Source organism: Filicampus tigris, chromosome 8 (genome assembly GCF_054856515.1).
Source record: "Filicampus tigris isolate MCC_2025a chromosome 8, RoL_Ftig_1.0, whole genome shotgun sequence".
Classification (NCBI taxonomy): Eukaryota; Metazoa; Chordata; class Actinopteri; order Syngnathiformes; family Syngnathidae; genus Filicampus; species Filicampus tigris.
In genome coordinates this window covers 17,636,257-17,651,816 of record NC_141224.1, presented here as the reverse complement: position 1 = coordinate 17,651,816, position 15,560 = coordinate 17,636,257, and the positions used below count along the sequence as shown (strand labels likewise).

The window sequence follows — 15,560 nt, the reverse complement described above, 5'->3', positions numbered from 1 at the left end:
GTTGTGATGTCATTTTCAGTCGACAGAAGTGAAAAAATGGCCGCCCCCTGAGATGGCTAAAAAGGGGGGGGGGATTTTGCTGCTTAACTCATATTCCACAAACGCAATATTAACCAGAATGCCGTTGTTCGGGTATGTTATATGTTTGGGTTGATTTCCCGTTTAAACAATAATAGAATAGACAGCAAGAAATTGATCCATATGCAATTTAAAACCGCCAGTAGTAGTGCTTTGTCTTTTTCTTTGTGGAATGTGGCTTCTGACAATCCGCTTCCCTTCCTGCTCCCGCTCGGCAGTGCTGTAATCAGCAGGTGTCGTTAAAGCATACAGTAAGTTCCAACAACACATTGATATATACTTATGTAGGCAGAACCTACTATACCTACTCGTAGGCCCCGTGGCTAAACATCTAATATAGGTCCCCCTCCCCAACCCTAACCGAGATAATTTTTCAACATTGACAAACAGATCAGCACACATGCTTTTCATCAATCTTAATAAATAGAATAGCCCACAAATCAAAATGTTCACACACTACACTTTTTATAAACCAATAGTGCATTTTTCAGTCACTTTTATGGATATAAATGACTGTATATTTTACTAGAACTGCACTGATATAACAAACAACTACCCTTAACCAAATTAGCACATGCAGTGCACTCTCGCGCCTACAATACTTGCTTAAATCAAAATAGTATTTAAAAAGTAATTAAAAAAAAAGATAAAAACGTACAAAACACGATAGAGCTCATTGGTGTCATGCATCCCACAATGCCCTGCGCCAAATGCAAAAAAGGCCATATTTCTCATGCCCTCCGAGCAAGGCCAGCCAGCCCCAGCCGGCTCCAGCCAACGCTAATATTGTAATAGTATAATCTTGGTAATAGAAATTGTATATAGTTAGTTACTTTGGTTTAGCACATACACACATACTGAAGTCCCGCGTACACAAAGTAAGGCTGCCATTGAGGGGTTTCAAAGCTGTCTTGGCCCATCACTCTCTGATTGTCAAACAAAGGTGACCCACATCTTAATGAGAAAAGGGGTCGCTGCTATGTATCCTGACAGCAGTTTTCTAAATACCAAGAGCGTCTAAACTGAAAAAGTTCAGCGGCAGAAATGAGGACAGGGTAATCAAAGAAAGGAAGGGTTAAGGCCAAAAGGTTAGAAATTGTTTTAAAGATGCATAAAAAAATGCCTTTGAATAAATCAGGAAGATCCACAGCATGAGTTGGCAGCAGCAGAAATGGATTAAGGCATGCCCAAGACATGGGAAAAACAACCATGACGGACACATTACAAGCGGGGTTGAGGAAAACAGAGGAAAATAGAGAAATGAATACATAAGTATTACTGGTATGTGTAACTGGCATTTTCCATCCATCTTTTCTATACCGCTTGTCATTTTGAATCTAAATTCAAACACACTGGGTTAAAACCGAAGTTTTCCTTTGTGGTTCAGGTCATATTACTTTGCCCATGGTAATGTCAACCACAGAATACTCATTTGAGGTTTGTGTTAGTTACAACAATATTAAGAATGACAAGAAAAACATGAGAAATTCACATAAATAAGACTCAAACTGATGTATTGTTTTCTACAAGCTATACCCTTCAGTGGTGTGTGTGTGTGTGTGTGTGTGTGTGTGCGTTAGCATCTGTGTGTCCACGCGTGCGTGCGCACACTCATTGGTCTCGCTGTGCTTTCTGGTTGCAGAATTTTCTTGCAGCAATGCCCATGGTCCAGTGGACTCCACTCATGCATAGAACTTGTGGAGTGGGGTGTATATGGTGCAATGGCAGCTGAGCAATAGAGGTTGTTAGGGCGCTATCCCACCCCTCACCAAGAAGACACGAAAAATTTAAGATAAAATGAACAACCTCTAAATCAACACCTCCAAATCTGAGACCATGGTACTCAATCAGAAAAGGGTGCAGTGCCCTCTTCAGGTTGGGGATGAAATCCTGTTCCAGGTGGATGAGTATAAGTATCTCTGGGTCTTGCTCTCGGGTGACGGAATAATAGAGCGGGAGATCAACGGGTGGATTGGTGCAGCATCTGCTGTGATGTGGATTCTGTATCGGTCTGTCATGGTGAAAAGGAGATGAGCCGACCACCTATGGTCACAAGCTGTGGGTAACGACTAAACTCGTCTAAATGTATGATCGCCTCATATGATCACATATACTGTACACAACAAATTGATGGATAGCTAGTTCTGAAATTAGAAGCCGGTAAGTAAAAAAAAAAAAAAAAAATCCATGGCAGCGGGAGAGCTGCTCAAGGCAGAGGTTTAGCTGGCTAATTTAATATTCAAATCTGCTTACCTTATGGGCACCCATTTCTGGGTTAACGGTTTGCCACCACATGTACGTGTGTAAGGAGACGTTGTAATGTAATTGGTTAATTTAACAACGGTCATTGTTTATATGTCAATGCAGCGGATGTGAAACAGGTCAGTCTCTGAATGGGACAAGAAAAAAAAAGAGCAGAACCGTGAGTGAGGAGCTTGTTACATGTTTTTTCTTTCTTTCTTTAGTACTTTACAGCTGTTGAATTTTACCAAGATGGCAATATTGTTTTCATTAGCTTTAACACAGTGTCGGCCACTTGATTGCGATGTCGAAACCATTTTTTGGTTTGCCGGTCGAAGCGGCTGCGGCATTCAGGTTTCAAAATTCCTGCGGTCAAACATCAGCGCTCCTTCTTCTTCTCCTTCTTCCTTTTGTTCTTCCCTCCGTGCCGACCGAACGTGCAGTGCACAGCGTTCCTGTTGTGGCGTTCCCAATGGAAGTAAGTACGAGCAGTTGGGTAACTAGTGGCACGGTTGAAGCGTTCGAAGGCAATTTTTGTCATTTTCTCATTTCGCCATGTAGATTGAGATGAACTTGCTCGCGACCACGTCACACGCATGAGGGACAATTACTGGGAGGGACTAAAATCCACCTCCGCCCTTGCTTAGTCCATCCCTTTTTTTAAACTTGTCATCCCCCGTCCCAAAAATGGGCGTCCATCAGGGCTGGAGGGATGGACTGTTCCACCCCTGGGCCGGAATGGCCAGGTCTGTCTGTATATGTGTATATATATATATATATATATATATATATATATATATATATATATATATTAATGATTACTAGTTATTACTATTACTAATAACGATTACTTGAGTTGAGTACATACAGGGGGTGCAAAAGTAAGTATACTGTGGTATCACATAGGTGAAATTAGTGACATATTACTTTGTATATGATGAATGTATTTTTTCTGTTTTTATTTTTATTTATATTTTATTCTATTTGTAATAAGTATTGTCAATGCGAGTATATATTTAAAATAATAAATATTACCAGTAGATACTATTGTAAAATGAACCAACATATTTCGAAATGTCTAAATGATTAGTGATTATGCTCACATTATACTTAAAGACGAAATCTGCCCAAACATGTTTTTTTTCAAGAGTATGTTCTATGTAAGCCCACTAGTTGAAACAAGGCAATATGATCAATACGAAATAAGATAACAACCAATCATGATTGGTCATTATTTGAGCCCTGCGGGTGTGTGATGTCATTTTCAGTCGACAGAAGTGACAAAATGGCCGCCCCCGGAGATGGCTTAAAATGGGTGGATTTTGTTGCTTAACTCATACTGTATTCCACAAATGCAATATTAATCAGAATATTATGTTTCCACTAATGGGCCTGCATAGAACATATTCCCTAAAAAAATATGTTTGGGTTGACAGACAATTTAGAGTGTCCAATCAACCTACCATGCATGTTTTTGGAATGTGGAAGGATAGCAGAGGACCCAGAGAAAACCCACGCAGGCACAGGGAGAACATGCAAACTCCACACAGGTAGGCCGGAGCCGGGATCGAACCCACGACCTCTGAACTGTGAGGCGGACTGCTAACCAGTACCCCACCGTGCCACCAAAGAATGATGATATTGTTAATAAAAGTTTCATTGGCCTGTGCCTTATTTCTTTTAAAGTCAGACACCCTCCAAAACAGCTGAGAAACTTTAGCAATAAAATTACAGATATCAATTCCAAACCTTTGGACAAGGGCAGAGTCAAAATAAATGAGTCACTGTTTCAGCATCCACAGAACAGAAAGAACATTTCACCTTGATTACTTTTTTTGAACCTCTTAATAATATGATCATTAGAGGGGCAAAACCTGTGAATTACCATAAATAGTATACCCCCCCCCCCCGCCTCCCACTGGCATAAATTGCACTTTGTGTGACATTATATTTAGATTTATGGGTAATGTAGTCTTTTCCATTCGCTCTTCACACAAGTCGATATCATAAAAACTACCATACCCACAAGTCTCCGCGCGGCGGAACTTTTGTTGACATGTGCTTGCCTGCCGGCTGGGCCACTCACTGGTTACTGGCGGACAACAGTTGGAGGTGTTCAGCAACGTATGTGTCGAAATATGCAAATATGACAGTTTTCGATACGCTCTGCGACTCTTTTGTCATTACATTTATGTTTTTAATTGCTAAACGCATGTAACATAGCTGTAGCCAGTACAGACGAGAAAGTGACAGTTAGAATCTAGCTAACATTAGCTTGTGTCGAAGTTTATTTGTATAGTAAAACACCTGACAAATCCAGTACTTACATTGTTTCAGTGGTGCGTGGACATTACAGTGACTGTACATCTTACTCTCTTAGGTTTGTCTGTAGCAGAGATATTATACAGCCGCATTTGGAAGACATTTTGTGCGTAGGATGTCTCCTCCGCGGCTGACAGGAGCTCTCCGCTCCTTCTCGAATGTCACCAGGAAGGAGGACTTCGATGAGAAGCTCTGTGATCTCAAGGTAAGTTGAACATTGAAACCTATTCTCTTTAAGCCCTTGTAGCTCATTGGGCGGATATAATAATGACATCCCTGTTGAGTATACAAGTATAATTATTTTGGTGTAACATACATGCATGCGTATAGAAAATTGTAAGCTAAATTCATATCTGGAGTGGGTAATTTATTTTTCAAAGGGGCCATGGATGAAACTGGAACGCTTGTCATGGGCCACACTATGCTAACCAGTGACCACAGTTGTGTTCAATATAATTTAAGTTATACAAAACGTGAAACTAAGTTGTCAGTAGTTCTATTAAAATTTCTGCACATACATGAATGTAACATCAGTACTTCATCAACATTCGCTAAACACGTCAATGGTGTGCATCGTTTTTCTGCATTTTTAAAGTGTGCTGACATTTTGAGTATCAACAGGTATGCGCTCTTCACAAAAAGTTATGTATACATGGCTTTTGTGTGAAATGTATCTATGACGTCAAATGTTCACGCCAACAGTGAATATAGGATGGTGCCTTGTGATACAATTTCAATTTGTTCTGTGACCCCCCACTCATCTCCAAGCATGTGTATCTCAAACCATATTTCCTCTTCAAAATGAATGGAAATGCCATTAATCCATTTCAGCCTCTCAAAATACCCAACAAAAATGTTTGTAGTGTGTTTATTAATGGGCGAAACAAAATAAACCAAATAGCATTTTTTTTGTCATTATCCTTCATTAAAAAACAACAACAAAAAACTTTCCCAAGTCACAGGCAAACATGTTGTATAGGTTCTTCCTAGGGATGTTCCGATCAGGTTTTATGACACCGATACTGATCATGCATGAGTGAGATCGGCCGATACCGATTCCGATCACATGAAATATAGCTCAATGTAGCTCGTGCGGGCGGGCGCTGTCGCGTGCAGGGCGGCGTGAGTGATGCTTTTGGACGGAGGAACGTCGTCGCGTATTAAAAAAATCTACTTTTTTGCCATTTCGTCTCGCGGCAGCCAAGCATAAGCTGCGGGTGATGGGATGTTTTGATCTGTAATGAAAGGCTTTGATCAAATATTCCGATCACGTAATTTTTCACGGAAATCGGCCGATCATGATCGGTGCCCGATCGATCGGAGCATCCCTAGTTATTGCACCATGAAAGACACCATGCCGAAATTATTAAATGGGGCATGGAAAACACAAACACAGCCTACTCTGACAAATGTATTTATTGTATTAATAAATTATGTATCTTGTGAACATTATGGATTTAATATTGCTATAAATCAATTGTATTAAATAAATAATGAACAAAATTATTAAAATAAAATATCTATTCATCATATATATGTGTGTGTGTGTGTGTGTATATATATATATATATATATATATATATATATATATATATATATATATATAAAGAGCTTAGACTTATTATATGAATTTGTTCATTAAGAATGTACTTATTTACAATCCAAACAGCAGACCGCAGTGGAACTCATTTTTCTAAAATGTAATTTTGTTTTTTTTCTATGGTGGCTTATGTTAGACCAAACGTTTGAAGAGACAGGAGCTGTTGGCAAGAGAAGGGCTCACATGGCAGAAGATTTTCCACTTCTGCACTGACCATCAGGACAAAATGAAGCAACATGCTGTCCATCAGGAGTTAAAGAACCTTCTTTTTGCAGCCAAACAGATAGGTAATGCAAGAATGCATGCACACACACACGAACACAAAAGTCATTTCAGAAAATGTCATTCTTGAATGGATCTCTTCATGAGTGATGTTCCACTCGGGGGTTTCACCTTAATTGCTCTTTTTTTTTTTCTTTTTTTTTTTCTTTTTTTTTTCTTTTACTTCACTCCAGCAGTGCTAGTGTCTGAAGCGCACTTGTCCAAACTTTTCTCATAACACAAAGTAATCTACCAAGTGAACTCATAAATTGAGCCACTGGTCAGTCAAGGTAGCAGACATCACGGAACAGGCAAAAACATTGTCCCCCTCTTTTAAGATAATTTTTTGTTTCCCTGAGAAATCATTCGTGCTTGTTTGCAACAGAAACAATATTTACCTGTTTGAACTCTGCCATTTTCTGCTAAATGTACACTTGGAAAATAAATCGGTTACTTGCGGCTCTTCATTTTACTCTTCTTTTTTTCTTGGTGTTTATTCGTGCCTTTTTGTTTATTCTTCAATGGTTTTAGAGACATCCAGCTGTTTCTGTTAGAGCGCCATTAAAAGGGCTAGTCAGATAACGTTTTTTTTTATTTTATGTCAGAGCTTCGGGGTAGGAGGCGGCCTCCAAATTTATACACAGGCAAAATAATGCATTTGCCAACAAATGTTTATCAGCATTGCAATAAGCCAACTTGTTTCAATTGTGTTTATTCCATTTATTGGCTAAACATTATAGTCTTGAAATTTGTCTCCTAGCAATAAAAATGTGCATTAAGGTCTTTCACTGCCTACCACTGCCAGCCACTACCCCCATTTTACACAGAAACCCCCATTTATTTACGTTAATTTATTCATTTTTTACCTGATCCCTCGCTTATTATTATTTTTATGTATTTACTTTTTAAGTATTATGACTTTTTCTTGGCAATTATATCGAGCGGCAATTATCTACGGATTTTCGCTCAGGCCCGGTCCCTATCGGCCTGAATGGCAGGGCTTCACTTTATTTTAAAAACTTGCGTGTCACATCACTGACGCGTTGCATTCACATTCGAAGTCGCGTTTGTTTTTGTAAAGTGAACGTGTACATACAAATCTGAATTGGGCATCACATCTTGAAGTACGAACGTATCCTTGAGAGAGAGAAGTGGGCCCATTAGAGTGTCCAGTGGTGTCTCACCTCATAGTGGTGAAGCAAGTTTTCATCTATGGACATAACTGCTTATTTGCAAGAAACTAAAGACGTTATTTTGAGGGACGTCAAATGTACAGGGTCTCCCCAAAAATTGAGATAATTTCACAGCTTGTTTGGCAAGAGCTTAACATCCGACATGGTGTGGGCCGTGTCACAGGTTGTGCACAACTTGAACAGTTCATTGGGAAATGAACCAGGCAGGGAGGGGAGTGACTCAGGTTATCTCCTACTGTAACGGTGGTGACCCCATATCTCTACTTTCCATTATTGGAATACTCCGTTTATTAATGGTTCTAAGATAGTCGCAAGGCGTTGAATACTGTAGGAAGGAAAAAATATAGTAAAACACACATAGGTACTAAAAATCCTCGAAAAAGGAAAATAAAGAACAGAGCTGCGATGGCCTGCTGCCACAAAATCATGTTGTAATCATGTTGCCGATCTCAAAATCATTTTTAGGAAGCAGAAATGACAGGAAATGTGTGTCTCTATTTCAAATAGAAATTGGAGCAATATTTTGTGTGCTATCATTATTTATAGTTGTTTTTCTGGTATACAGTGGGGAGCGAAAATGGTCAAGAAGCAATTGAACATGCTGCTGTCTTTCTGCTTGAGACCTTCCACAACAAAGACCATGTGGGCACAGAGGAGACTCGGGCCATCAAGCAGATGTTTGGCCCTTTTCCCGCATCTGCTGCGGAAATCTCTTTTACTTGTGTTGCACGGCTGGTGGATTTACTTCGGGATTCCAAAATTGAGGAATTCGTCCAATCCTACTGCTCCCGACACAAACCTCAACTAGGGTCTTCTTTTGGATGCAACATTGTCTTCTCCCATGAATGCTATATACTCGACCCGCTGGAAGAACTGCCTTGCTCTGGCATTCAAGATCAGAACATGAGCTTGGACTTCAGCAACTTCCTCAACAATCAACAAAGTAAGATGAATGTTGTCAATGAGGGAGAGATGCTCTTCACAGAACCGTCTTTGGTGAATGGAACTATCCTCAGGACTGAAGTGGATAAATACCTGAAGGAAGGAAATATGATATCATCCAGCCCAGAGGATCTGTGCACCTCCCTGTTTGAGATGCTTGCCTCCCACAAAAGCAATGATGAGCTGCAGAATGAGGTATGTGTTTTGGCCAAAAAAAACTCATTTAAAACAGAAGTTAAATGATGTTTAGTTTTGGGTCAGTTTTATTGTTTGTTCTTAGCACCGCAAAGCAGTTTGCATTGATTATTAATAACGATCAGTAGCTGGTGTATTAACTTGTATTACTTGTTTGATAATCTTCTGAGAATGATCTGTTAATGAGCTCAATACACAGGGTCTGACGTAAAGCCTTTTTTGAGTGGTGGTACAGTGCCAAAGACATGTTTTCATGTCTTTTAGAATCTATACCAGGAACGGCCAAAGCCCGGCCTGCAGTTCAATTGTAGCACATGCTCAAATTTCCACAGGCTCACAGCCTCTGGCATAAAATGAATAATGTGAGTGTCATCCTTGCTGACCACAGTAGAAAATACACACATACAAAAAAAGCTTTTTTGTAGACCTGTGGCACTCTTAAGTGCTTTCGGAAATGTCGGCATGCTCTGCCTCTTCGAACACACCACTCTGTTGTTTGGCATCAGGGTGAATTTTCGAACGCGACCCTTGCTGCAGGACTCTTGTGTGTCTCTTTCCAGGGACTGTAGCGACAATAGGGGCCCATATTGACAACAATAATCACAATATATCCGTGAGTCACGGATATCCTATTCTCGGGTAGTTATGTAGCTCACGATGCTTGCACTGTATATTTGGGTTGTTCCAATCAGGGTTCTATGCTGCCGATACCGATCACGTGGATGAGCTGCACATTTTTCAATGTTTGGGCTTCTCGCTAACGATCATTTTAAAAAGGGGACCACCCCCTCTATCCAGAGGCCCCATAAAGCCCGGAGCTTTTTAACCACCTTGGCAATCACAACCCCAGAGGTAGCAGAGCCCACCCTAGTCTCTAATCTCTACTATCATAAGAAGTGGTGTCGGTGGAATTGAGGTCTTCAAAGTATTCTCTCCAGAGTCCCGATTGATTCAGAAAGTCCATAGTCTAGGTCAGCAGCACCCCATCTCCAATATACACAATGATTATTTGGGGTGGGTAAAAATATTGATTCATTCATGAATTGCAACAATACTCTCCCCAATTCAGTATCTTTTCAACAAATCCTCTGAAGCAGCTCCTGGCCAGTGAGGGATTCTCTGCATGCGAGTTGTGTGGTGGAGTTTTAACTAGCGGTTGTAGATGCAGTGACGAACTTTGTTAACTGACAATGGTTTTCTGAAGTCTTCCTGAGCCCCACACATCCCAAAGTCCTTTACCCAATGATGCAATTTTTTGATGCAGTGCCGCCTAAGGGGTCGATTGTCATGGACATTCAATGTTTGTTCTCAGTCTTGGCACTTCAGTGCGGCTGTTTCTCCAGATTCTCTGTCTCTTTTGATGATGTTATGAAACGTGTGTATATTTTCTGCAGATATCATGAATGTCTTTATTTTTTGGCTTACAGCAACTAATTTATCCCTATCTTTCCTTATCGGTCTAGTTATTTGAGCTGCTTGGCCCAGAAGGTCTAGAAATGATCTCCACACTTCTGCAGCAAAGAACAGTTATTGTTGACTCCCTGCTAAACATCCCGCCACAGTCAGGCTATTTACAAGGTAATACAAGGAGTTTTTCTTTCTTTCCTATACTGTGCATCCAGAAACTATTCTCTACCATGCATCACTTTTTCCATGTTACAGCCTTATTCCAAAATGGAATGAATTAAATCTTTTCTTCAAATATCTACACATAACACTCCATAATGACAGCATGTTTTTCCCAAATTTTAAATACATTTAAAAAAAGCCTCGGAAAAGAATTGAACATAGTCAAAGTCTTTTTAATATGATGCCACAAGCTTGGTTGAATGGGGAGCATCAACATCCAGCAATTTTCAGATCTTTCCACAGTTAAATTTGATTCTTGGCCACTCAAGGACGTTCACACAGATGTCCTGAAACCACTCCTTTGGTCTTGGCTTTGGGCAAATGACTAATGTTACAGAGGTGCTAAATCAGGGTCTAAACAGCATATAGGCTAGACTACAGTATGCAGTAATTGGGCATGAAAATAGTAAATGATCCTGAACAAATCCGGGAGTGCTATTAACCTGCTCACTACTGCACTACGGTAGACTTGCACGTTTTCAAGTTTTCTCCTGAGACAAAAGAATGAACTCTCCAAACAGTACGCTAGAGAGGAAAAAAAGAGAAATGTGTGCTGATTTTCACGCGCCGATTTTCATTTTATAACAAAAAAATTCTTAAGTGAAGATTTTTTTATATTTTAAACAAGGCTACAAACCTCAGCCGCTGCAAGATAATTTTACTTTTGTTTAAAAATGTTCAATAGCGTTCAAATTTTTTTTATTTTTTTTCAATATCTTCAATGTGAATATTACTTTGAATGAATAATGATGGATGGATGGATGGAAAAAGATTTGAAGGCCCATGTTTTGTCACCAATCATTCCACTGCTTTAGCTGACTTTTTTTTTTAAGGTTTTTTCCTGGGTATCGTTTCAACATTGGTATTGAGAGTTTATTCAAGTATAGTACCAAAGTCATGATTTTGGCATTATGACAACACTAATATATACCAACAAGCCTGTATAGACGTGGGGGTTTAATGTGTGTTTCATTGGTTGTTCCACGACTGAATGTTCACAGTGCACGCACTTGACCATGGAAAGCTAATGTAATTTAAAGTCAAATTAAACATACAATGGAAAATAATGGTAAATGTGCTTCTCTTGTCCTGCATATTCTACCTTTACGATGCTTAAAGTGCTTTTACGCTGTCACCTCATTTACCCAATCACACTAGTAACCAACAAGTGTGAAAAAGTTCAGAGTAAAGATGAAGATTCCATCCATCCATTATCCAAACCGCTAATCCCCACGGGGTTCACGGTGCTGGAGCCTATCTCAGCTGACTTTGGGCAATAAGATGAAGATTAATTTAGAAAAGAATAAAAGGGTGCTGGATTTACAGGAGTTGGAAAAGTCATGTGTGGAGTGCGTTGGTGTGTGGGATACTAGTGACACGATCCAGGTAGCAGCAAGATGGAAACAGCAGGTTGAATCTCTAGATGAGATAAAGTAGAAATCATTCAGTCAATCAGCACAAGATGCAGTGCAATCATCACATTTCATCTGTTTTCAGGAGCAAATCTGACTCTTATTGAGCTGTTGTGCCTTAAACAGATGGACTGCGACAGGGAACCTTTAACACCTTCAATGCCACTTGTGCCTTGCATAGTTATCATTTCTGATGAATTAATTTCGTTCTACTTATATACTGTGGTTATTTTTTGCATTAAATTCTTGACCGCCAATCCAACATCCTTTTTTGCTTCCTGTACTTGACCAATAAAATCCAGTCAAAAGTGTTTAAAAATATTTATGTGACGGTTGCAAACTATGATTGAGGTCTTGTTTGGGGTCAAAACTTTACTTCCTTACTGAAAAATGCAGTTGCATAACTGCACCCAAAAAGTTAATTGAAAGTTGAATAGAAATCTTTGTAATTTCCACCATTAATAACAATCATAGGGTAATTTGCTATCATGTGTAAATGTTTGCTTGTCTATATGTATGCTGCAGAGCGCCGACTCGCACACAAAATTGTGTTCGTTATTCATTTCACCATTACCCAACAACTCCCAAATCAACTTGAATGGATTACCAATTGTACTTTTGCCACAAAACACGTCATAGTCCCCAAAATTTAAATAAAACAAAAACCCCGATTTGACCATAATGGTAAATGTACTGTTCTTATTTAGGGTTTATCGTCGTCAATTACAAAGGCATATTCACTTGTCTCATTCAAACGTATGCGAGTTTAGCCTACACCATTTACAATGCATTCAGAGTGGAAACAACGATTTTAAGGCCTCACATTCTATACGATTACATTTTTTGTAATCATTCAAGTTTTCATTTCACAAGGACTAATTTAATGTCTTGTAACCTATCCCCCCCCCCCCCCCCCCCCATCCCCACCCCTTTCAGAATGTGTCCGAAAAGTCAGTGACGAAGTTACTAGGCCCATCTACGGCTGCCAAGTGACCATTCACTCAGAACAGGAAAAAAATTTGATGAAGATATTCCGCAGGGAGGAGAAGAAAGAGAGGAAGAGGGGAAAAGGAACTGATGATGTGGAATGGTCAGATCCTCTGAACTTTGACCCAAAAGAGATGAGAACCCAGCGGTATATCAGATCTCTACTCTTTTATTCTTTGTTTGCTTTCTTTCCTCTTTTGTATTTAGCTGGCCTTTTCTCCACGTGCTCTTGTTAATTCTGAAACTCAATACTGTAACATTTTTAGACGACTGACATAGTGGTGTTGTACTAGTAAAACAAACGTATTTGTTTCAGTGGATTGCTTTATTTCTCTACATTTAAAAACAATTTATTTTCGATAGTTGACTCAAATGATCCATTGTAAAAACGGGACTGCAGATGTTGTGTTTATGTCTTTTCATCATAATAACTCAGTTCATTAAGAAACAGCTTAACTTTTTTTTTTTTTACATTTTTATGAAATGGTAAAATGTGTTGTTCTTTCACGCAGGGAGCAGGCACTGTTGACTGCACGCCATGAACCTGTACTTGCTAGAGAAAGAGTGTATGAACGGATTAAATACCCAAATGTCTATGACAGCTATGCAGATGCCACAAAGTCACCTGCCTTTGTTGGAGGAACTAGGGTGAGTCTTTTTGGCCAACTTATGAGCTACAAATCGTCGCTGTCCTGTGAAAAACACTCATGTCAATTTTTTTGTCATTTTTGTTATTTTTACATTAATTGTGTTTAATCACATTAACGTGAACATTTTTTAAAAAATCAGAAATTGGGCATACTGTACGCGTCTTTCACAGGAGAGCGATGATATACAGTACAGTGAATACACATATACAGACATAGACACATTCTATCATATCACACTGTGCTTCTGAAACCTGGTGTCCAAAATGATACACACTGATAGATCGGTTCACAAACTGTTTGAGTTCGTGATCAGTCACAGGCTCACAGCATCCACACGGCATTCTAAATTGTGTTTTTTTTCGTAAAGTATGAACATAATTCGCTCTGTGTGTCATTCGCGCACAAATAAGTATTTTGGGGGTTATTTTTGCTCTAAATTAGCTTTGTGTATTGCTCCCAAAAAACAAGGGAGAAGTGCTCATGACTGTGTTGCTCATGACTGTGTTACTCAGAATGTTTCGCTTTTCTGTGTGTTGCATATTTAATAATCTGTCTGCTCTTGCTGGGTCAGGATGCTTCGTTCCATGTATTTCTTGTATTGAATGATTTTCAGAGCTGTAAACTCTCTGCTTTGCAATACACTGGACAGATACAACGTGAAGATCAGTCACTGCTGGTAACAGAGCACTGCAATACAGTGAAGTGCGTTTTTGGAACGTAACCCCCTGCGAAATACATTGCTCGGCAAGCGTGTTCTCACCCGCGGGTCCTACCTGGGGGTCGGTGCATAAAAGCTTTGATTCACTAACGGCTTGCGAACAGAACATAGTTTGTGCACGAAGGTTTCAATGTTACGTAAGCATTACTTCTCCCACACGCTTAAAACATATTGTGAACTGATTTGAACACGACAAACAAATTGCAAGCTCATGATACTCTATATAGAAAATACTGTATATGTTGTAGTTCTTTGCACATTCATGTACTTTTAAGAGGCCGGGCCTGGTGGGTAGGTGTGTGATATCGGTAAGTGTGTTTGAATGTCTGGTTAGAGATGTAGCACACAATAACTTCTGTGTGAGTTTGCTCACTGTGTTTTACTGTTGGCATTCAAACGTTTGAAAAGTGCAACAGTGACTGTGGCTTTCCCTTTCCTACATACGTGGGCATTAGAGTAAGTATACGATAGAAACCAGTTGCGTTAAAAAAATGTGCAAAGGTCGGGGCACAAACTGCGATAAAGTAGGGGAACATTACGTCCGTCCTCTCTTTTAAAGATTTGGATGCAATTGGGCTTTTAATTATGCGTTGATGTTTACAATAACCTTTACATTATTTCCCCCACAGTGATTAAAAAAGGATTGAATTCGATGGATCACACTGAGGAACACAATTTTTGTTCAGTTAGTTACTAATTTTTGGGTGAGGAATTCAAAAGTGATGTTAGATTTTCTCTATCACGACAAATTTTTCAACTACATTTTCCCGGTTGTCTTAAAAAAACAAAATAAATGTGTATTTATGTGCCGTAAATAAAACACTAAGATGGAATAGTTACAAGCTTTGAAAACAAAAACAAAAAACCTACATAAAACAAAATAGAATTTACAATGGTATTCTCACAGTTACAAGGCTAAGAGAAAAGCCAGCCCTAATCCTTTTAATTCCATCTATGCTAGCTTTCTGTTTGCAGACATTAATATTACTGACCTTTTTGGGAACTGCACACACCTCTCAGCACACATTCTCAATTGTGATGGCACAAACAATTTTTGTGCACAGGATTTACCTCCTCTTCTGAAGTACAGCAAAATCTTTTGCAGTAAAATCTTTTGTGACATGCGTCTCCTTTTTCTTTGGCACCAAACTAATATATTTGCAGATTGTTTTTCCAAATTGTTCCCCAGTGTTATCTGTGATTATTATAATATTTTTTTTATATGTATGTTATGGGATCTTAGGGCTGGTAGGTCAGAGTGGCTACCTTGTATCAAAATTATTAGAGGATCATCAAACTGGCAGACAGTATTTAAGTGTCTTTCAAACACTC

General features: G+C 39.3%; 1 protein-coding gene across 1 annotated transcript in view; it reads left to right on the top strand.

Annotated features, from left to right (window-relative positions):
- Positions 1 to 4,361: 4,361 nt before the first annotated feature.
- Positions 4,362 to 15,560, top strand: part of ascc3 (activating signal cointegrator 1 complex subunit 3) — a 66,876-nt gene continuing 55,677 nt past the window's right edge. The window contains exons 1-7 of the mRNA XM_086038457.1: positions 4,362 to 4,443; positions 4,700 to 4,846; positions 6,378 to 6,528; positions 8,261 to 8,832; positions 10,296 to 10,410; positions 12,810 to 13,008; positions 13,373 to 13,508. Of these exons, the coding sequence (XP_085894583.1) occupies positions 4,757 to 4,846; positions 6,378 to 6,528; positions 8,261 to 8,832; positions 10,296 to 10,410; positions 12,810 to 13,008; positions 13,373 to 13,508 (1,263 nt within the window). The 5' untranslated portion in view covers positions 4,362 to 4,443; positions 4,700 to 4,756. The remainder of the gene's footprint in view (positions 4,444 to 4,699; positions 4,847 to 6,377; positions 6,529 to 8,260; positions 8,833 to 10,295; positions 10,411 to 12,809; positions 13,009 to 13,372; positions 13,509 to 15,560) is intronic.